At 47.4% G+C, this 22,932-nt stretch overlaps 1 protein-coding gene across 3 annotated transcripts; it reads left to right on the forward strand.

The window, feature by feature from the left end:
• Window positions 1-1,686: 1,686 nt before the first annotated feature.
• ATP6V1A (ATPase H+ transporting V1 subunit A) lies at window positions 1,687-22,932 on the forward strand. Of its 3 annotated transcripts, XM_086616556.1 has the most exons (15): window positions 1,687-1,724; window positions 5,125-5,219; window positions 6,915-7,043; window positions 8,560-8,774; window positions 9,507-9,644; window positions 10,158-10,309; window positions 11,135-11,297; window positions 12,477-12,585; window positions 13,373-13,495; window positions 13,584-13,698; window positions 14,843-14,906; window positions 15,647-15,850; window positions 17,773-17,867; window positions 19,090-19,261; window positions 20,984-22,932. In XM_086616556.1, exons 2-15 carry the CDS (start codon window positions 5,138-5,140, stop codon window positions 21,074-21,076), a joined length of 1,854 nt encoding a protein of 617 aa, XP_086472682.1. In that variant the 5' UTR covers window positions 1,687-1,724; window positions 5,125-5,137; the 3' UTR covers window positions 21,077-22,932. The 3 variants fall into 3 exon arrangements, with proteins under 3 accessions (XP_086472682.1, XP_086472688.1, XP_009975792.1); XM_086616562.1 differs by lacking the exon at window positions 1,687-1,724 and having other exon boundaries at window positions 4,671-5,219; window positions 11,117-11,297; XM_009977490.2 differs by lacking the exon at window positions 1,687-1,724 and having other exon boundaries at window positions 4,671-5,219.

Below are 22,932 nucleotides of genomic sequence, written 5' to 3' on the forward strand. Positions count from 1 at the left end.
GAGCAGGGCCTTGGAACCAGATGGTCTCCAGAGGGACCTTCCAGCCTCAGCACTTCTGTTTGGTGCTGAGAAAGCTGGTGTCATTTTCTCTGCCGTATTATAGTAAAGTTACAGCTCTGCATAGTGTGAAGGACCAGATTTCCTGAGAATACTGTTTGACTTCCCTTCCAAGTGACCTGTGCAAAGAGTGCTGGCTGCGCTGTTCCTTCTGGGACAACGTCCCGGATTCTAGATGCAGAAATGCTGCCCAACTTCTGCATTTGTCTAGTAACTTAGGCACTGTATTTTTTTTTAATACTTCCTCTTCAAAATATCATCTGTGGGAAGGGGAGATAGAAGCTGTCTGAGTTACAGGAAATCTGTGGCAGTGACTATCCTGTTATTTCTGAGGCCCTTGCAGCACATCCTCGTGCAGCTGGACAGGGGATTTGTGCGCTGTGCCAAACTGCTCAGGTGAACACAGTGCCTGGTGGCGGTGTTGATTCGCAAGCGTGACGCTAAGCCGATTGTCCAGTGTGGGTTGTGATCTTTACTGTCCCGAAACATCTAAGGTTTTTACTTAGAAGAGGAGGAGGGATTTCCTTTGGAAAACTTTATTTGGCTATGTTTTATTGTGTATGTGTATTAAGTTTCCCTGGGTATTGAAGGTATGTTCTGACTCCGTTGTTCTGCCTTAGGAAGTCAAAGCACATTAGTCCGTGTCAGATACAGTAAAGCCTGTGACCTGAGTTCAGAGTCACTCCAGCAGGATGAACCGCAGCACTGGTGACTCGTTAGTGTAGTACTGGTGCTCCCGAACCGCTGGTCTGGTGCTGTTACTGCAAGTTTGGTTGGTACGTTTAAGCTTTTGTGCCAGCTTGATCCCTTGCTGATGCTAGAACTTGCAAAGGTAATCTTGAACAGTTCCCCGCGGTCTTTGCGACTTCTCCACTCCTGCGGCTTCTCGGGGAGAGATGGCAGAGCTGCTCCGAGGCAGTGTCAGTGCCTGGCAGCTTTGCCAACACCTTTAGCAGCTGTCACTCGAGGGGCACATCGGCTGCTCTGCCGAGGTGCGGCGTGTTGTGCAGTTGCACCGATGTTTCTGCTGATGGGGGAAGGGGTTCTTTGGCAGCAGACGGCCCCGCAAGACTCTGCTTTGGCAGGATCAGTGCCTGTTCTACACGCTCGGGCAGTGGGTATGGCAGGGTCTCCAGTGCCGCCCTGTGCAGGCTCCTAAAACGCGTGTTTGGTGAAGCTCTTCCAGAACAGAGCGTGCTGACACGGGTACATGGCACTGGAGGACTGGTGGGTAAATGGGTTCCAGCAGAAAGCACGCATCTCTCGAGGATTTTTATGCAGTACTGTGTACCACTGGGGTTATTGGGATTACTGGCTTGATAGGAGGCCCTTCATGCGAGCGCTGATGCTGCTTCTAATTCCTTGTGCCGGGTCGTGCGCGGTACGGCAGGCATGGGGGGGAGGTCGGGCGCTCGGCAGCTGGGTCTGCTATTGCGGCATTCCCGGTGCTGGTGGGAGAGGGAGAGACTGGTGACTCATCAAGTCAGGTGGTTGTGCCTCTGCTGTGTGTCGGAAATCTCGCTCCCCGCTGCAGCAGGCTTCCTCATCCCTGGGCAGGGGCACGGCAAGGACAGTTATTTCCCGAGCGGTGGTGCTTGGCTGCTGAATTCCGGCTGTGCTGCACTGGCCCTGTGGATTTTTGCTGCTCCCTGTTTCTGCAAAATAAGGTAAGAATCTGTGCTTATGTGGTAAAATAGTCGTGGGTTTGTTTCCTTGCTGCAAGAAGGTTCCGTCTGAAAATCTCACCGGAGTCTTAATTTTAGAGACATCTTTGTGGTAAGGCAGTTCGTTGTGTAAGTTCAGGTGCTGATGAAACGTTTGAAGCAAAACCAAGGAACTGTGGTAGGTAAAAAGCAGGTTTTGCTGGCATGAGAGCAGGACAGTTACCTTCATGGGGTTACTCTGTGGCAAAATGACTGTGCTGAGGAAAAACCAAGATGGAAAACTCAGGTCATTAGCCCTTTCTTGTTTAATTGTGACTATAAAATTACTTTAATAAATCACCTTTCAGTCAGAGGTGGTTCTGCAGCAAGTCATGTTTTGATTTCTGACACTGTTAGTCAAAATATGACCATATTAGAGCTTAAAAGCATGTTTGAAATCAATTATTGAGCTGGTTAAGGCGAGGAAGGTTCCTGTACGTAAGCTGTGAAGGATATCAGGATGCATCTTTGCTGGTAGGGAGTGACAATTAACCTGGTACCCTGTGTCGACGCGCTGGCGAGCTTTGCGGGAGCGGACGGCACGGAGTGCTGGCGAGAGGCTGCAGGAGCGCGGTGGGTTTCCGAAACGGCTCGCCGCCCTGGTTCCTGGGGAGCGCGTGCTGTCTGCACGCGCGCCGCTGTGTTTAGCAAATGCTGACGTGCTTTGGAGAATTTGGGTTTATCCCGAGTGCTAGCAATGAAGGTGTTTAACAGCGTAGGCAGGTAAGGCTCCGTTTCTGCCCTCAAGGACTTTTCCATCTAAACCAAAAATCTGTGATGCTAATATGCAGGCACAATAAACTATGCAGAGGCAAACAGCAGCATTTTTTTATTTTGAATTTTTGTTCAATGTTAGCAGACGTGTAGCCCCGTAAAAAAAGAGGCCAGCTTGGCTGGGTGGGGACTGGCTTTTCAGAGTGTGTGTGCCTGCTTCGGAGGGGCGTAGGAAACGGAACAAAGAATTCCCTGCGCCTTTGACACTTGCGGTAGTTGACAGTAGGTGTTTGAAAGCAGTTGGTGCAGATGCTGAAGATCAGGGCGAAGACAAGGTGTATTGGTGTGTTCCTCGGTGGTCTGCCGGAGGAGTCCCGTTCCCTGCCGGTTGGCTTTTCCGGGAAGCGGGGAAGGTGGCTGCTGGAAGAGGGGGAGCAGAGCCGCCGCAGGAGCGGGAGAGGCAGGTGCTGGGCATCTGAGTGTTGCCAGTTTAACTGCAGAATGGGGGTTTTGAGGTTCTTATTTGCCTCCCTGAAAGATAAACTGTTGCTTCGAGTGGTGGTCAGCTGACCCGCAGGTTTTGGTTAATTTGGATTGAAGCTGGCCAGTGTTCTTCCTGCTTTTCCTTGCCTTTGTAAATGGACTCTTTTGTAGGGGACCCTGCGCTGTCTCATTGCCGAACAGCGTCATTAATTCAGTTATGAGAATTTCATTCATCTTCTCCTATAGAAGGTTTTGGTAGTAGGACTCTAGAGATTGTTCTACATTATGGTATGTCGAAGTAAATATTTTGGGTGCGTTTAAAAGACCAGCAGCTTTTTTCAGTTGAGTTTTGCAATGTTCTTAATTGTTAAAAGCAAAAAAGATGAGGTAGTTACATTAGTCTGATTGGAAACCGCTCTTACCAGCTGAGCTGCAGATGGGTTTGCGAGGACCTCCGCTTTGCTGTTGTCAGAGGAGACTTTCAAGAAGTGAGCAGTGAAATTAAAATTGTCTTCTGGGCCTAAAGAGCAGGCAACTCAAAGGATCAACTGTCGCTATGGGGAGCAGAGGGATGTGACAAACACCTGAGCTAGCCTTCGAGCTGGAGAGCAGTTGGCAGTCCCGCTCCCGGCTGGTGACTGAGCCGTGGCCGCTGTCAAGTGAGTCACTGGTGGCCATCTCACATAGTCCGCTCCAGTGAGACACGGAGCCTGGGAGAAGCTGTTCCTTCAGGAGGAGTAGGAGTTTGGTATCATCGGAGATCCTTTTCTTACAGACCAAAGCCACCGGCTGAAAACATTTATTTTGGTAAAGAGGCTGAGGGGCGGAGGATTAGTCTTATGGTATTAAAAAGCTGGAAAACAGTCATAAGGTTTTAACAATAGCAGATGCCAGCTACCTACTGCTCCTGAAGAAGAGGCAGAAAAGTGTTCTTCGATGGTGATGGAAGGGGTGGCAACGTAGTTGCCTTCCTCATTGTACAGGGGCGGGTTTTCAAGCCCGAGTATGCCCCTGTGTTTGCTGCCTTGCAGATGACGCCGGCGTAGGCTGAGCATCTTGCAGGGATGTCCAACAGGTGCCTCACACGGTTCGTGTCGCCAAGCCACGGACTTGTGCTGGATGGGCCCTGTTGTCAAGCGGAGGGCATTGTGTGCTGGGATGGCCATGCCGCACCTTTCAGTGTGGCAATGCCGTAGAAATGGGCAGAGAGTTGCCTTACCCTTCTCGAACACTGATCGGTTTCCAAGGGAACGCAAAGCACGGTAAGGCTGACAAAGCAAAACCATTACATGCTCTTACTGGCACCAGAAGCAGGACAGCCCAACTGTCGACTGCAGGATGAACGTGGGTCAAGGAGGGCTGCTCCTGAAACAGCTTTTCCTGTGTCCGTTGTTGGGATTCTCTAAATGGCTACCGACGAGATGTCGGTGTTCCGCTGTTGCAGGTTGGGTTTTTTGGCTGTTAGTCAGCACAGTTCTCCTGTAAGGCTCCACGGGTTTCGCTGGGAGCACAGGCTGCATGACAGCCAGCTGCGAGGCACGTGGAGAGGGCTCACGTGTTCACGCGCTGGTGCTTGTGAAAATGTGTGTTTCTTTCTCTGAACCCTGACTCAGCAGCTTGAGAGAGCAAAACCAGAACTGCCACAGTTAATGTTGGTAGCGTTGCCTTCTAGAGACTGGTGGCAGTAAAGCAGCCCCAGAACATTCTCTTCTTCTGTCTGCGCATAGGAGCCTGGAAATCATTCAGAATCCTGAAAAACTCCGTGTTTTGAAGGAAGGTGGATGAGATATGGAAGACAGAAGAGGTTCTCCCTGGTTTAAATATCTTGCTATTGGGCTTGAAAATAGTCCAGCACTGTTTTGGCATTTTTGGAGTGTAACTGTTTCACTCAGCAGTGTTTTGTGGAAAGTATTATGGAGTGGTGTTCCACCCCTGTATTTCTGCAACAGCAGATGTTAGTTCTTCTGTTTGTTTCAGTGAGTTACTTTTTAACCTTTTATAGCCTTACGATCGATATGGTTGAGGTGCTTGGGGCTATATGAGTACAGAATTCTTCAGAATTCTTTGTAACTGGAAACAAGGAGAGAGCAGAGGGGAGGAAGGGCAGGAACTTATTACATGTGTGTGTGCTTCAGAACTGACTCTTTTCTTTTTTCCTTCTCTACAGTTGAACAGGCAAAATGGACTTCTCCAAGCTACCCAAAATCCGTGATGAGGACAGAGAGGCTTTTGTTGGCTATGTCTACGGAGTCTCGGGACCTGGTAGGTATTCTTTTATAAAGGAAGTCATAGATTCTGTTTCATCTAGTCTCTTGTTAATTGTGTTCACTTGGAAGCGAAGTAGAGAAGTATAGTAGAGTTCTGGATGGGGTTTTTCTGCTTTCTTTTTTTTCAGGGAGAGGCTTTTTAAGAAGGATCACTAACTTAGTCTGATAAAATGTTAAGTAGTATACTAACAAGATATTACTACTAATTAGTCTTATTCAAAGATGTAATGAGCAGAAGCAGGCTGATGAATAATAATGATAAAAACAAAAGGTAGTGAACTTTCTGGATGAGATAAAGCCACTTGGTCAGACGTATGCAGGCCCAGTGTATTAAGCTTCTCAAAAAGGGTGTGAGATGCATAGTCCATTCTCACTGAAACGCAGCTGGACCCGGTGCTCTCTGGAATACTCAGTCCCCTGTCAGTGTCAGGCTGTTCTGTGCTGCTGCACTGCGGGCTGGAGGAGCTCAGCAAGCAGCTGCCAGGGTCAGGGGAGGTGGCAGAGCGTGGTGGTAGTGCAACTGGGAGGAGGAGGAGGACTCTTCCTCCTTCCTTATCAACTTAAATAGTTTCTTCAGGCTCTGATGGTAGCAGCTTTTGAATATGTGCAGACTCTACTGGCTTTTCTGTTCCCTCCTGCATTCTCTTCAAGAGATGAAGAAAAGGATGGGAGTATGAGAACAGAAGAATAGCATTTATTTTTGTTAATGCAAAATTTTGTTATTTGATGAAGGAGAAACTCACTTGGTTTGTATCTACCTAAACAAATGCCAGTTCCTTAACTGCAGAAGTGATACTTAAAAACAATTTTAAACTGATACAGCTTTCTTTCCTGAGAAATGGAAAATGTATTTTTGTGTAAATACATGAAACCTGTGTGCAAGATTGTTATTATAATATTAAAGACTTGATCAATTTAGTCCTTAAGCATCTAAGCCTCATGCATGACCTGCTGTGAAATCTGACTCACAATGGTAGTTGTCAGGCCCAAAGCATGCTGTAAGAGTCTTCATCTGTTGAAAGTTAACTTAAATAGCTTAAGATGTACATCCCTCTTCTACAAAATAAAGTGTCAAAACAGTGCTTCAGTGCTTCCTTAAAAGCTCTGTAGGCAGCTGCCGCTCTAGATACCAGGGCATGCCTTGCCTTTAGCAGCTGCTGTGGCTCGATGTGGGCACGGAAGCAGTTTGCTGTGTTAGCATCCGGGTGCTACCGAGGTAAACAGGTAAACTGTGGTCCCCAGCCACAGTTTATGTAGCTACCAGCTACTGGGTGAGCTTTTGCTGTTTTCCTGTACGTTTTTAGTTCAGTCAGATGGGACTGTGGCCCAGCTAAACGACAGGGAGAAGTGCCTGTGTTCACTGCATCTCCAAAACCCTAAACATTTGCTCTCTGTCAAGATAGATAAGAGAAATTACGGTGTGAATTGTCTGAACTGCTACGTTCTGATAGTGTCCTCTTCCTGAGCATAAGGGAACAGGCTGAAAAGTATAGGGAAACGTTTTTCTTTTGGCTTTTAAACTAGAAATATCAGGATTTGGGGCAGCCAAGTTATCCCTTCTGTTGAAATCAAGAATGTGCTTCTAATTTGGGGGGGTACCTGGCTTATGCCGTTCTTTCTTGCTGACTTCTGATGAGGAAATGTCCTGAGCTACAGCAAAAACACTCACCTGTGTGCTTGTCTTCCGCAGTGGTGACGGCGTGCAACATGGCCGGTGCTGCTATGTACGAGCTGGTACGAGTAGGCCACAGTGAACTGGTGGGAGAGATTATCCGCCTGGAAGGCGATCTGGCAACTGTCCAGGTGTACGAAGAAACGTGTATCCTTTTTCACCAGTCCCTCTGGGCTGCCAGGCTGCGCGGTCCAGAGCACAGTGGTGGTTAGGGTGAAGAAGGTGAGCAAAGCTGCCTGGGGCCAGTGCTTGGTGCTTCCGATGCCAGCAGGAAGAAATATCTGTTCTGCACATCTTCTGTAAATTCTGATTGTTTAGAGGTAAATCTTAGATTAGATTAGCTTAATTTAGCTCGATTAGTTTAGCTGTGTACTGAGGAGAACTTTTTTGAGTTTATGTGGAAGTCAAATAATGAGTATCTTAGAATTTAAGTTGATTTTAAATTAAATATTACAGCTCCTTGTTAAGGAAGTGTTTGACAAATGTTGACCATAAATGGCAAAACTACCAAGCAGTATTTGTTGCATTTTTTCTTTCCTTTTGAAAACTATGTTTGTGTAACACTGAAATAGGAATTGTGAAGTGGACAGGATACCTTCCTCTGGGTAGATTACATTTTTGGTTCTGCAGTGTGCTCACAGAATCTTGGTCCAGCTAGGATGCAGTACACATTCTAAAATCTAGTTACCTTACATATGTGTAAACAAAAGATGTTTTCAGAGCATGTTAGAAAAGAAGTCATGAAACTTAAAGCCAGACCTTCTTTTTTTCCCTCATATTCTTTTAAATGTAAGAGTTGGCTCCGTGTGTCTGTAGAGGCTGGGAAAAGGCCTGTGCTGGCTCCCAGAGCCTTGTTCTGAGAAGCTGGGTGATAGACTGGTGACTAGCTCCTGTCTCTACCTAAAAACCTGTCGTTTAAGATGGCATCAGTTTAGATGGCGTCATCATTGCAGTATCTAGTAGCCTTCTGTCAGCACCTGGAACAAGTTTGAGTGTAGTTTACTCTTGGGTTCCTAATGAGAGGGCTCTGCGGCAGGGCTCTCTGAAGTCAACTTGCTTTTCACCTCTGAGTTCTGCATAGGGGCTTGGGGCCTTTAGAGGAGTCTGTTGTCCATCTTCGGAGCTTAGATAGTGCATAGACTGGACAACTTGATTTCAGAGAGAAGGGAATAATGCTGATCTTGGACAAACTCCCTTTAAAATTAGACCGTGCCAAAAAGACTGCGCAAGGTTCAAGCTCAAAAGAGTTATGCTCTCTAACAAATTCTGAAGCGAAAAATTATATATTTCCTAACATTGTCAGACTTTAATAATCCAACCTGTTCTCTAGGCTTGAAGATATAAGAAGTGCCTGGCGTTTTGTCGTCCTGCTGCTTGGCACGCCGGTAAACTCATCCATGTAGTTGACTTGAACGGAGGATCAGGAAGCAGAATGTTTACCCTACTTCACCTCTCTGAAAGATTGAGCAACTTTGTTGCTTTAGCAGTTTCAGCTTGAGTTCAGTATAAAGCCTACATGGTTCTCAAACGATGATGCTTAATACAGTAATAAAAATATTACCGTAAAGTTAGGAGGTTTAAGAGCACAATGTTGTGAACGTGGTGCCTTCCGTCCCGTTTCTTTCCCTTCCTCCGGATGAGCTTTTCCTCAGCAAATCTGTAGCTGGTGTCTCTGTAGGAGATCCTGTGCTCCGAACTGGCAAACCCCTGTCAGTGGAACTAGGGCCTGGCATTATGGGAGCTATTTTTGATGGTATCCAAAGGCCTCTCTCAGACATCAGCACTCTGACCAAAAGTATCTATATCCCTAGAGGTGTCAATGTGTCAGCGTTGAGCCGAGATGTCAAATGGGACTTCACGCCTTCCAAAAATCTGCGGGTAAGTTCTGACAAGCCTCTCTTCCCCTCTTTCTCCTCTACCCCCAGAGCTGGAGCCAGAGCAGAGTGCCAAGGCTGTGACTGCGGGGAGCTACGGTTAACGCTGGATTAAGTTTGTGAAAAGGGGCACTACGAGGTGGTAGCAACGTATGAGAGTGAGGACCGAACGGGATCACCAGAACTTACTCAGTATGACTTACTGTGTGCTGCTGCTGCATATGAGAAACTTGCAAAGTTTTAATGTATTTGCAGTGCCATAAAAAAGCTGGGGAATTGCACTGGGCATTAGCAGGAGCAGGTGTTACCTGAGCAAAAAGAATAACTGCAGCACACGTTTTGTGAACGGCGAAGATAGCCTGAGCGCTGGAAAACCTTGCTGCTTTCGCCCTTGGTGCCTTGTTTGTCCCAGCCCTGCAGGCTAACATACACTGTCCTGTCTCTGCTTAACACATTAAACTGAGCGGTAGGAGAGAAACAAGGAAAATTCCTTGCCTTGGTAATTGCTACTGCGTGCGGCCCGAAAGGTGCCTGAGCCCAGGTAGTGCTGCTGGCAGCGTGCTGTCAGTGCAGGGAGCCACGTACATGGGCTGCCCTGCTGGGACAGCGCGTTTGTAGAGCGAGTGGTCACGGTGCCAGACTTGATAGCTGCAGTTATTTTATACAGTTCTTTGTCCAGGTTCTTTTTTAAAGCCGGAGCTCTCACTTGTGACTAATAGACCTGTTCTGATTTTAGGTTGGCAGCCACATCACTGGTGGAGATATTTATGGTGTGGTGAATGAAAACTCTCTTATCAAACACAAAATCATGCTGCCCCCACGGAACAGGGGTACGGTTACATACATTGCTCCGCCGGGAAACTACGACGCCTCAGTAAGTGTCTCAGACAGCAGTTGCTGGTATGTTCCGTGCCTCTTTCATGAAGTTGATGTGCTCTCTCTGATCTGCATGATGCCAGACAGAGAGTGTTTCATGCAACAAGATGTCTGGGTTAATGATGATCATTGCTTCTGGATAATCATTGCTTCTGCTACGCCGCCTGCAGGCATCGCATGATTATCTTGTGCAGTTACTTTCTGTGTTTATGGCTTTCCCAGTATGCTGTGCTTGCTGACCTCTGTGGGGATCCACAGTATTTTATGTAAAATTCAGTTGTTCTCTGAAAGCATATTTTCAGTTGGAGCTTCATCTTGCACTTTTTTTCCCCAGTAGCATTGTAAATATGGGAAAGAGCCTTTTCTCAGGAGGGGATGACAGTGTGTGGAGATTCTGAGAAATCTGTGGTGGTATCAGACCTGGCTGTGCCAGGTAGTTTTGATGAGAATTTGCGTGCTGGTCCAGTGTGCAGCTGTTTGCTTACTTTGGATGTCTGGTGCTCTGCGTTAGGACGTTGTCTTAGAGCTGGAGTTCGAAGGTGTGAAGGAGAAGTTCACTATGGTCCAGGTCTGGCCTGTACGTCAAGTTCGTCCTGTTACTGAGAAGTTACCAGCCAATCATCCTTTGTTAACTGGCCAGCGGGTCCTGGATGCCCTCTTCCCGTAAGTACTGCATTTTTTAGTATGTAAGAAATCTCTTTTGGGGGGAAGTGGAGGGGGGAGGCCTCAAATTTATTTTTTTTTAAAGGGCAAACAGACCCCAAGCTTTCACTATGTATCACAGCATAATCTCAAAAAATATTTAGCTAAATTCCTCATGTTTCTGTATTTGGCAGGGTAACCTACTAGTAGAAAAAGGAAGATAAGTTTTACAAGATGGTTCTAATGCATTAATCTAGAAAAGAATGGACAAGCATAAACTTAACATAACCATGCCAAGTCTACAGAAAGGCTAGAATTTTCAAGCTTAATATCTCCGTTTGAAGGCATAAGTAAGATCTCTTTCCATAGTCTTGAGGATGTGCAGTTCCTAGTCATTTTGAGGTCACCGCTTACATAAACTGTTGCGCTTAACTGCAACTCAAAATGCTTATTTAAGCAGCTAACTTCCAAGACACTGAATTCAATCATTTTGGTCGTAAAATAGTGCTGCTTATTCTTATTATGCACAGCTAAGTACAGTTGTTCTTTTCTCAGCATTTGCATTCCGTCAGAGCTTCCAGCTGTGGAAGCTGCTGTGTTCCAAGGCTGGAAGTCTCGCTGCTGTACCAGCATAGCTCACCTACTTCAGGGGCAGTAGGAGATAAGGATGGTGTATTCCCTCAGTCTTTTGGTGTAGTGATACACCCCTGTGCTTCCCACCCAGAACACGGAACGTGACTCCTGTCACTCTGCTTTTAATTAGGGAGTTTTATTGGAAAACATCCTAAGAGGAGAGCAAGCTGGTTTTGAGTTCCTTGCAAACCAGAGTCTCTTTTCTTTACTCAGGTGTGTGCAAGGCGGTACAACAGCGATTCCTGGGGCGTTCGGTTGTGGGAAGACTGTGATCTCACAGTCTCTCTCAAAATACTCCAACAGTGATGTCATCATTTATGTCGGCTGTGGGGAACGAGGGAATGAAATGTCTGAAGTACTGAGAGACTTCCCTGAGGTTAGTATGGAAAATTCATGGGGAGTAAGCCTTCTTTGGAAGACTTGCTATTGTACTGGTATTGTAACTGAATAAATTATCATACTGGTAGAGTGACTTGAAATGATCTTCTTGCCTCCCTGCGGTAAGTTCTGGCTGTAGTCGCAGAAATCTCTTTTGGCTTGTTCAAGAATGATTTCAGTGGCCCCTCGATAAACATCTGGACTAGTGCTGGGGTGTACCTTCTGACTTGTTTAAAATAAAGCCAAAATGAATGCCAAGTTGTAATTTAGCACAGTTAATAAGCACCTTACCTTTCACTGGTAACGTCTCTAACTTTTCTAACTTAACTGTGCATAGCAAATACAGCACCTGTAATTACAGGGTGCAGCATGGTGACACAAGCAGTTACCAGGTACTAGTTTGACATGTTAGGCTTTAGAATACCTTCTGAAGGAAGCAGAAAATGCCTGGTTTAAAGTTTAAAAAAAAAAAAGGCAACAGATTTACCAATCCTTCTACCTATTGTATGTTAGTGAATTAGTTGTGGCACAGTCTTCTGAAATATGGGAAAGAATCCAGATAGTCTGAACTGTTAGGTTGAAACTCCACTGTCAGAAATAAGGGGTAAAAGGCTTGGGGGTGTTGAGTGATTACAAGGTGAGAAAGTCAAGCTGAGGTGGCCATGAAAAGGGTAAGTCTCAGGGTATTCATAAGTGGAATTCTGCACAGATGTCAGCGTGTGCATTCCGTTGTTCGGGTGCTCGTGAGGCTTCACCGGGGTTATGTAAGTGGTTGTATGTCCAGTTGTCGAAGATGAACTTGAATCGGTGTAGATGGCGGAAAAAACGCTCTCTGATCCCTAACAGACTTGTGACAGGAGGCTAAGATTATTTTGGCTCTTCCGACCTGGTAAGGCGAGAGAGGATAATGTATTCCTGATGCAGTGGATTTGTTATTAATCAATTGACGGGATCAGTAAGGATTTACCGGTTGCAGAAGATGAGATGAGGCTGAGGCATGTACCTTAAAGAGTTAAGTTTTGTGCAATTGAATGGCAAACCAGCATCGTATCCTGAAATCATGCATGTAATCTCTGCTCTTGGTAGAGCAGGAGAGTATCCTGATACAAGGTGAGTAATACTGTAAAAAAAAAAAAAAAAGCTTGCTACGGTTACCTTTGTTTTTCTTGTATTTTAGTTAACAATGGAAGTTGATGGCAAGGTAGAAAGCATCATGAAGAGAACAGCTCTGGTAGCAAATACCTCCAACATGCCTGTGGCTGCCAGAGAAGCCTCTATCTATACTGGTAAGATGTACAGGAGGCTGGAAGGGGCTGTGTGCGGAGAGCAAGCCATGGTGCTCTGGTATCCCCACTCCTGAGGTGCCAGTGCCAAGACACCCGCCGAGTTTTAGAAGTCAGCACTATTGGGCCTCGCCTGCACGAAGTCTTAATATCTTACTGGAATTTGGCTTGCTTGTATATAATTATCATTTCTGAATATTAAGTGTGCTTATACGGTGAAGTTACTGCCCTGGCTCTCAGGGAGTTTTTCTCCATGTGCCAATTAATAATTTGTGAATAGCTTTTTTGCTGACAAGTACAGCCAGTTAATGGGCAGAAGTAGTTCTCTCAAAGTTGGCAGGCTAGTTTTCTTTCCTTTGCAGCCTCTTAGAGGTGTTTTTTTTAAATTCTTTTTTTATTAAAAGTTTCAGATAATTAAGACAAAACATGACCTTTTCTCAGTGTTGTATGCTGGTAGTCTGAAAGGGAAGGAGACATTTTACGGTGAGAAGAGGCTTTGCTCATGGTTTTGGTGAGGCAGAGTAGTATCTGTGATGTTACTGTGTCTCTTCAAAGAAATACATGGGAATGTAAAATGAACTAGAGTGGTTCATAAACAAAAATGGGGAGAGTGAGAAGAAAAAAAAAAGACAGCAAGGATGTGATCTAGTGGGAAGAAGGAATAAGTTTGTGTATTTCCATCAGAATGTAAACTTGAATAATTTGGCTTTTTTGCATCTTAATGAGAATGTACAAGCATAGAATTCCTCTCTGAACTGTGTCCTGCAGCACGCTGTTGTCTGTGTTCTAGGAATCACCCTGTCTGAGTATTTCCGGGACATGGGCTACCATGTCAGCATGATGGCCGACTCTACTTCCCGATGGGCTGAGGCCCTCAGAGAAATTTCAGGGCGACTGGCCGAGATGCCGGCTGGTGAGTAGCCTTTTCTCAGTCTCATCTTGTAAATGTGTCCTCCAAGCTCTGAGCCTCTGACTCAACTTCTGTGTGTCGCCACTTGCAGACAGCGGTTATCCAGCCTACCTCGGTGCCCGTCTGGCCTCTTTCTACGAGCGAGCTGGCAGAGTGAAGTGTCTGGGAAACCCTGAACGGGAAGGCAGTGTCAGCATCGTTGGAGCGTGAGTGCTGCCGTTCTTTGCTTTGCGTCAGCTGCGTCTTCCTCTGGGGTTTTGTGTGTCAGAGTACCTGTTTTTCTGACAAAAAGGTCTTGTTGCTTTGTGCAGCTGCAGGGCTGAGAATATGCCAATGAGTAGGTAGATGTTTAGTCTCTGTTCACCCAGAACTGCCGCTAAATTGTGCGTGGGGGCAGAAAGAATGAATGTGGATAGGCAGTTCTGCGAACTGTGGAGTCGCAGTCACTGGCAGCAATCGGAGCAAATGGCTCAGGGAAGAAAGTTGTTAGAGCTGTCACTGAAAAGTGTGTCAAACCTTGCTGGGGCAGGAGGGAAGGGGCAGTGAGAGCAGCAGTGCCTGCCCTTGGGGGCATAATGAGTCGTGATTCGCTTGCTTAAATAGAGTAGAATTACCTGGAGCAGCGTATCTCGGGCTGTGCTGGGCTGTGGAAAGCATGTGGTCCCCTGGCATTCTTCTAGGCTGCACCGATTTGTATATCGCACTGTGGGCAAGGTGGATCTCCTGCCCACGCGTTGTCAGGAGAGCCTCTAGCATCTGCAAGAACATCTGGAGCGTGTTCTTTCCTCTGCTTAGTTCTGCTGGTCACAACACACGTACACAAACACATTCTTTTGAAGTTGGAAGTTTGGTGGGTTTTTTATCTCTGGGAAGACATATATTACGTTGTCAAGCCCAAATGAGGCTGAAGTGGTTATTGTATAGGTGAATATCTGAAATAATTTCGAATTCGGATATTGTTCTCTGTCAAATAATTGTTGCACTGTGTTTCGCGGTGTCCTATCAGCACACTTGGTGAATCTGTTCCAGTTGAGACAGGTTTACTAATACAAGCTGGAGTTACTACCTGGAGCAAAAATGACTGAAATCATACCTTGGTACTGTCAACCAGTCGCTGATATAACTATAAACCGGTCGCTGATATAACTATGTTTCATGGTATGCTGGACGTGACAGCTGCGTGGGTGTGCGTCAGACGCTCTCTGCAGTGGAAGCTTGTTGTTACTTAGGTGAAATCGTGTTGACTTCCCTGGTTTCTGTGATCCCTGAGCTGTGCAGCTGTATGTTTGGTACTTCAGTTTAAACTGTCAAAGCAATTCGGATAACTTTTCCTTACCTCTTCCTGCACAGTGTCTCTCCCCCAGGGGGTGACTTCTCTGATCCTGTCACATCTGCCACACTGGGCATTGTTCAGGTACGTCCCCCGGCGTCGCAGCTCTTCAGTCACTTTGTTAGACTCGCAGGGATTGTGCTTCAGTGCGTTCGTGCCAGTGGCTCATTTGACACTGGCAGCTTTGTAGGGAGCTTTGGAAGATGTTCCGACCTTGTAAAAGGTGACCTTATGAGATGGTCTCCGAACTGACATGTTTGAGATCCCTTTGGAAGAGGGAGCAAAGGGAGCAATTCCTTCCAACGCTGGCTGCCAAGGAATATCCGTGTGTTTCCTGGTTGTTGCCCACTGAGCTGCGCTTCAAATGTGTCTGCTCTGGGCTGAGATGGAAGGTGAACCACTCTGAATAGGTGCATTGAAACCACAAAACAATCCTCAGAGCAGCTGACTGGGAGAAGGATGTGTTGCAACTGATTGCAGCCCTGTTTTGGGAAAAGGACTTACACCTGCTAGCTCTCCTTCATTAAATGCCGGTATTGACATGGTTACGGCCAACTTCTCCCTCGTGAGGAGTCTCAAGCTGAATCAGTCTGAACTCAGCTTAAAAGATGCATTGTTTTTTGAGAGAAGTATTCCAAAGTCACTGCTATAGTTACTGTGAGGAAAGCTTTCTGCTTCTCCCTCAGGCTTTCCCATTTGGGATAGCCTTTGCCATGTCGCGTTTGCTCAGACTTGCCTTCTGTATTGGTTGGTTGTAATTGCCTTCAGTTGTTTTGGTTCGGGTTTGATTGGGAACACGGGTTGATCTTTCTGGCTTCCGACAGGTTTTCTGGGGCCTGGATAAGAAGCTGGCGCAGCGCAAGCACTTCCCCTCTGTCAACTGGCTGATCAGCTACAGCAAATACACGCGCGCCCTGGACGAGTACTACGACAAGCATTTTACGGAGTTTGTCCCTCTCAGGACAAAGGCCAAAGAGATCCTACAGGAGGAAGAGGACCTTGCAGAGATTGTGCAGCTTGTGGGGAAGGTGAGTAACCAGCTGTGAGGAAATAATGGTGTCTGAGCCCTCCTCCATTTCCTTACTGCTAGCTCAGGCTTCTGACCGTGTCTGAGACCGGACTCGATGGATACTGCGTGGTGCAAAAAAGGCAAATGGTCACTGGGAGATGTCAGACCCTCCTGCCTCTAACTCTGCTTTATTCCAGCTTTCTCATGTCGTTTGACTTCAAATGACAAACACTTTTTCAGATTTGATAAACCTTGGCTGCTGTTCTCATGTGAATTAGATTGCAGGGCACATGATGGTGGAGTTAAACTTCACTCGCTTCAGTGTCCTAGTCCTGCTGGAACGCCCTTTGCTGCCGAGTGCTCCGTTGGAATTCGTCTTTGTGAGAGAAAAGGTGCAAACTGGTCTTTACTGGTGAAGTCATCTGAAGGGTTACAGTTTATTAGCAACCACGTTGCCAGCTGCAGAACAGAGGTGTTGGTATTTACAAGCCGTCCTGTAGAAACAGAAGTGATGTCTGCTTTTTCTAAAAACTGGGATTACCTAGTTTCTCTGTGGGAACCTGTGACGTGACACATGGCTCCATTTTACAGGCGTTCTTTCATTTCCTTCCTTCACTTCACTATTTTGGAGAAAAAGCCAAACTTGGACAGGAGAATTTTCCGTGAGAGCTCGCGAAAGGGACCCCGTGAAAACTCTGAGCTTAGCACTGTGAATATGATAACTGACAGGTGCCTAGCACGTGCTTGAGAGCAATTTAATCCCCTGATGTTTGGATGAGCTGTGCTGATGTACAAGGTGGTGGCAGTGCGTGGGAGCACGTATGAACCACAGTTATTGGGAGGAGGTTTGCTCCTGGTGGGCTCCCTGTTCACTGGTGTTTTAGCCCAACCAAGATGAGGCCGTTCACCAGATCTTGCGTAGGAGAGCGCTCTCCTCTAGATGTGTCTTCAGAGGAAAGGAGATGTGATCTTTGGGCCTTCTGCAGTTTTCTGCTTACAAAACCATGTTCTAAAAGCCTCGTTTACAAAGCGAGTAGAATCAGTTCCTTGGTGGGGAAAGGATATTGATCAGCCAGTGCTTGTAACTAGGCATTATTCCCGTGATAAAAGTACCGGAACCGGTGATCCTGTTCTCAAAGATGTTATCTTTAACACTTCTTTTAGTCCCGGCTTGGCTAACAACTGCAACAAACCTTCAGAAAGGGGGAATTGTGGAAAAAGAACCATCTTTTCTTTTTAGCTCTGAATTCTGTTAGTCTCCTCATGAAAGAAAGTCCAAACTTCCTGTCCAGAAAGTAAGCTGGGGTACTTAAAACTTGATCTGCCCCTTAGCAAAAGGACAGTGAAGGCAGAGAAGAGTGACCTGGGTGCCAACAGCAGCGGTGCGCAGCCGGGCTGTGGCCATCCTGCAGAACATGACGGGCATCGTCACCATCTTCTTCCCTTTTCTTGAACGCCGGACAGGGAAAGCCCGCTGGCAGTTGTGGAGGCTGGTATCGAATCCTTAAGCTTACTGACTGAGCTGGCATGCCGAGATCTAGTTTTTCTTCCATGGACATAAGGGCTGAGGAAGGTAAAAATGAATTTACCTCTTTATGTAGGAAGGTGATGTTTCAACGAGCCTTGTAGCAAAGCCAGGTGTGTTCCCTGTGCCCGGTCGCTTTTCTGTTATTTTAAAGGATAACTTTGTTTCCATTTTTTATCATCAAGTAGACTTGGCATAGACTTGTTGACTGTTTGGCCCATCTTAATTTGGCAATTAATTTAATTGGCTGTTCTGTGGCAGGGAGTGAGAAATACCCAAAAGCCAAAGTTCTGCTGGAAGCCATCTTAAGAGGGGGGGAAGAAAACAGGTACTGAAAGATAATGGTTCTTGGCCAGGATGTACCATATTCCTGGTGGATTTGAGTACTCAACTAACAGTGTACCTTATTTTTCTAGGCTTCCTTGGCAGAAACAGATAAAATTACCTTGGAGGTTGCCAAGCTGATAAAGGACGACTTCTTGCAGCAGAACGGTTATACACCCTACGACAGGTGAGATCTCACTGGCCGCTCTGCCCTCATAGTCCTGTCTCGTCCGTGTTTAGACAGCTGTTCTACTGGGAAGCCGACCAGTGCAGAAATCAATTTTACTCACCGTAAACAAATGAATAACTGTGCTTAGGTGGGCCATCAAACAGGGTATTCACATTGTCTTACCCAAGGCTTTTACAGACCTTTTCTGAATGCAGTTATGCCCTCTGAGTTTCTCAGGCCCTCATCCATTGTTCTTTTAGCCAGTATTTCTGCAGCAGCATGTCCTCCTGTCCTCCTGAGGAGGAGGAGGAAAGGACCAGTTTATTTTCACAGTCAGCACTCAAAGTCACCCTGTTTATTCTAGGAACGCATGGGGGACTGCAAGACCATGCTTTCAGTTACTCTTGCATAATTCTTGAGTAAGTTTGATCCATTAAAAAAGCTTACTGGATCTTTTCCCTAGTGCAATGCTTATGATCCCTGTCTGTTTTGCTGCTTTCTGTGCTATCCTTGTGTTTTAACAGCCCTTTGTACTTCGTCTCGCTCCCCAGCCCAGGTAGATCAGGAGGTCTTGAAATAATTCATCACTAAAACCTTAGACGTATGTCATTGTGTAGTGGTGTGTGCCTTGGGTTAGGTTACCAGGGCAGGTGTGCTCGTATGCCGTGGGGGAGCACAGGAAGGAGCATGATGGAGTGTATAAATAATAATGAGGTACCTTCTGTGGAAGTCATCTATCCAGGAAAAAAATGGATCTTTTGTGTGTGGAGTACTCTTGTCAGAAACACTCCCTTTCTTGCGAGCAACGAAACTTGCAGAGCTGTCAGGTCATCGCAGTCTGCTTGGAGGAACCCCGCTCCCGTGGTGGACAAAACAGGAAGGAGGAATTCTGTTGGCTGCTCTAGTGTTTTCCCTTTCTCGTTAGTATTGGCACAGATTGAAATGTGAGACTTATACAGCGATGGTTCTGCTTGTCTCCTGGTTTGCCCAGTGTTTGGGTGCTGCTTCAGACATCTCACTTTAGGATGATTGTCTGAGGCCATGATTTGCCTCTTTAAAAATGTGGGACCTCTTAGAGGCAGTCTCTCCCCTTCGACAGCTGTATCAAAACCACCTGGTGTAAAGCAGGCCAGGGCTTGCTCTTTTGGGTGAGGATTCAGAGTTGCTGTGAAGGCAGGAGCAAAGGTTTGTCCTGTCAACTGTTCCAAGACACCTGACAGATCCTCTTCTGTTCCATCAGGTTCTGCCCGTTCTACAAAACGGTGGGAATGCTTTCCAATATGATTGCGTTCTATGACATGGCACGCCGTGCTGTAGAAACCACAGCCCAGAGTGACAACAAGATCACGTGGTCCATCATCCGAGAAAACATGAGCGAAATCCTCTACAGGCTTACCTCCATGAAATTCAAGGTATGTTTGGAAGGAACCGGGTTGTGCCGCTTTGGTGAGCGGCCCGTGGCTCTGGAAGGCTGTTACCAGAGGTGGTGATCAGCTGCCCTCGATAAAGGTCCGTGAACAGAGACTTTCTGCAGCCGTTTTGAATGCACTTAAGAACTGGTTTTGGTTGGTGAGCACAGGAACCTGGTTGGGGGGTGCTGGCTGCAGCGCCGCCGTCAGCGGTCTGTTCCGTTACAAACACGGTGATAGCACAAGCACCTTTCCTGTTTGTTTTGCGGCTTCGTGGTAGAATTCAGTAAAAAATTAGAACATGTTCTAAGGAGACTATTAGCAGATGAAAGCAGCCCGGAGTTTAAATCCAGGAATGTGCTAAAAAATGAATGGTAGAAACATTGCTCAAGCTGTGTTAAGTAGGAGTTGAGGACAGACGTGCTGGACTGCTGCAGTAACACGTCGTAGCCCTGTGCTTGGCTTCGGGGCTTAGGGCAGGTAACGAGGAGAGGGAGGGAGGAGTAACTTCAGCGTGGGCTGGGAGAGAACAAGTGGCTCAGAGCATCTGCTCTGGGTGACTTCAGTAGCCATCTCTTCAGAGTACGGCTTTCCTGAAGCTCATCCGGAGCGTGCTGGTGTCGCAGTTACTGGTGGGACGGTAACCTGTGGCGCTGGCTGGTGTTAAAGCAGCTAAGGAGTTCTCTGTGAGGTATGGTGCTTATTCTGTTAGGACTCTTGGAAGCCAATATTGCAAATCTTTCAAGAACAAGTATTGTAAGATAAAATTACGTTTAAAATTAAGCGTTCCGGTGTGCCGAGGTATTCTGTTCCTGGAGAGCACTGGCTTCTTTCTGCAGCGGGCAGGTCCCCGCTGTATATTCTCAAAGCATGAAGAGCATAACAAGCTACACTTGGAGACATGAGCTTCTTTGAGAGCTGGTTGTCTAGAAATAGGGGAAGTAATACGCTTTTTACAAACCCCAGCCACCAGAAGACATCTGGCATGCAGCCGAGCGGGACAGCACGGCTGGAAAAGGGAATTCAGAGGGTGAGCACGTGTGGAGCTGTCCCTCTAATGCAGTGATTGTTACGAAAGGACAATCGTAGTTCCTGGCTGACAGTCTACAAGGTGTCAGAATTTAAATGTCCTCCATCCCATGGTCCGTGCACTTTGGAGAGACAGTGAGGGAGCAGAGCATCCAAACAGGAGTCCTGTGTCCCCGAGCGCTGCACTGACCTAGAGGAACGTGTCCCGCCGAGAGGGCGATGGTGGGGACACTGAACGGATCGCGCAGTGCGGCAGTCAGTGCCCCTCGCAGCCGCAGCGCAGAGCCGATGGTTACGGTTTGCCCTTGTCTTTCATGAGAAGTATTGTGAGAAAACGAAGCTGTACGAAGATGTTCTTGAGCTTTTTATGATTTCACAGGATTTTCTTTAAGCAGAGCAACCTCTGAGTGATGGCATAGGGGATGTGCCCCAAAAAGTACGGCAGAGCATTTCTGAGTCACAAGGGTTTTGCCCCGTGTCCGCTCTTCCTGCTCACTGAACGTGGAAGGAGGAGGAGATGTAAAGCTGGTGGCTGTTGGCGAGGCAGACAGGCGTGGGAGACGGAGCTGTAACGCCCGCTGTGCAGTTCACCCGTTAGTCCTGAGGTGGAGAAGTGGCCGCGCTGGCAGAGCAGGGCTGCGTTACGGACCTGAGGCTCTTCCCGACGGATCTGCTCATTTGTGTGTTGTCTTTCAGGACCCTGTCAAAGATGGTGAAACGAAAATCAAGGCAGACTACGCTCAGCTGTTTGAGGATATGCAGAATGCGTTCCGCAGTCTGGAAGACTAGACTCGACCTCTGTGACCACTCCAGTTTGTCCTCGCAGTTCCTCATCTCGGCTCCTCTGCTTCCCTACCTTACAAGAATGATGCGACAGTACTTGAGTTGATAAATAGCCCCATATTTTCCCTCTTCCTACTCGGAGAGTGTCCTTCAAAACATTCCTCTTAGTTTGTGTTTGGCATCGCTTGGTGTGTCTGCAAAGGCGAGTGACGTGTGAGTGGGCCCAGCTGAGTGAGGAAATGCTGTTGTGCACTTCCAGGGTGGGAAAAATTCCACCTCGCCTCCATCTCCCGGCTCTCGTGGTAACTGGTCCTTCCCCCGGGATGTAACCAGCTGAGCTGTGCCGGCAGGGGAGGTGCAGATGGTGCCGTCACGCGGTACGTTCTGGGCCGGCAGCGGTAAGGGCGTTTCCATCTGGCACTTTGCTAAGTGACCATCGTGATGTAGAACTCCCTATTCTCGGAGTTTTTGACCATATTCTGATGGCACGTTGATAAAACCAGAAATCCTTCACGACTCTGTCCCTTCTGCAGCCCTCAGCTGAGTCTGTTGGTGTTGAAACGTGGCAGTCCTGGGTCTCTCCAAGAAGGGACTGACTAGCAGATGAGCAGGTCCAAGCAGCCAGGATACTTTTGCACACTGGAGAAATGGAATTCTATTTTCCTACTTAATTCAGACGGCACCGTTGAACTCCGCATCAGCTAAAATCAAAGCCATAGGTGCTCAGCTTCCAGCAGAATGGTACCTTCCTGCCTCCCACTCCCCCCCCAAATTGCACAGCACTCATTCCTTTAGTTTGCAGGACGTGTGACTGCTGCCCGGACTGCAGGACGTGCGTGGCGAGCGATGCCGTGCGCGTGGACCAGGAACACAGCCCTTCCCCAGTGGTGCTCTGCCAGGGCCGTTCCCTCCCAGCGGAGCGCCCGGTCACGGAAGGGAGAGGAGAGCGTGTGCCTCACCTTCCTCCTCCCCCTGTGCTCACCTGGCCCCTTCGGCGCTGGCACAGAAGGTGCCCGGTTCTCGTGGAGGAGGAATGTCTGATGCTGCACGTCTGGGGGCGGGGGATGAACAGGGAAAGGCTGACAGGTACGGAATGTGTTTGCTCCTGCCTTGTTGATGGCAGTGCAAGGGCCACCAGTGGCTGTGGTGTTGGGCTGCGGAAGCACTCTGCCAGGTAGCCACAGCTGCTGGCTGGGGCGTGTTTATCGGCAAAGCCAGGAGACGAGGAAGGAGCACAGAGCAGCTGGTGAACAGCAGCGACGCAAAGGGATCTCGTGCTGCCGACCAAACGCCGCCACTTCCATTCCAGTCCCAGCTCACCGTTTGTCAGGGAGAGCCCGGCTCAAACTTAAAGGGATTAACTGGTTTTGGGTCTCCCAAAAGCAGCCGCTTCTCCAGCTGCTGTTCGGGTAGGGAATGGTGAAGTTTACAGCTCACTAAACTGGTCTGTGCCGCGTGTTTTCCCCATGAGCATGTGTGAATGAGCAGTCGCCCCCACGCCCTCGCCGGGTCCCTCATCGTCCGCCCCGTCACCACTGTACGATGTAGCATTTCATGCCAGAAGCCAGATGTTCTTATCTCTTTACGTAGATGATGTGTTAAACTTTACAGAAGATGTCTAAGATAATGCAGTTGTAATATTTATTGTGCTGTACCTGGCCCTGAAGCGTGACCAGTTCAGTTTCATATATATTTTTGTCTTTTCTGTTTTGTGTCTGTTTTCAGTGTTGAGATTCTGATGTTCACTGCGTCCTGCAAGTCTTCCCTCCACAGCTGTGGGAGGAATTAAACCACCTACTTTATCTTGTATATTTCATAATGTATGTTGCTGGAAATTGTGTAAAAAAAAAAAAAAAAAAAAA

Source organism: Tauraco erythrolophus, chromosome 1 (genome assembly GCF_009769465.1).
Source record: "Tauraco erythrolophus isolate bTauEry1 chromosome 1, bTauEry1.pri, whole genome shotgun sequence".
Taxonomy (NCBI): domain Eukaryota; kingdom Metazoa; phylum Chordata; class Aves; order Musophagiformes; family Musophagidae; genus Tauraco; species Tauraco erythrolophus.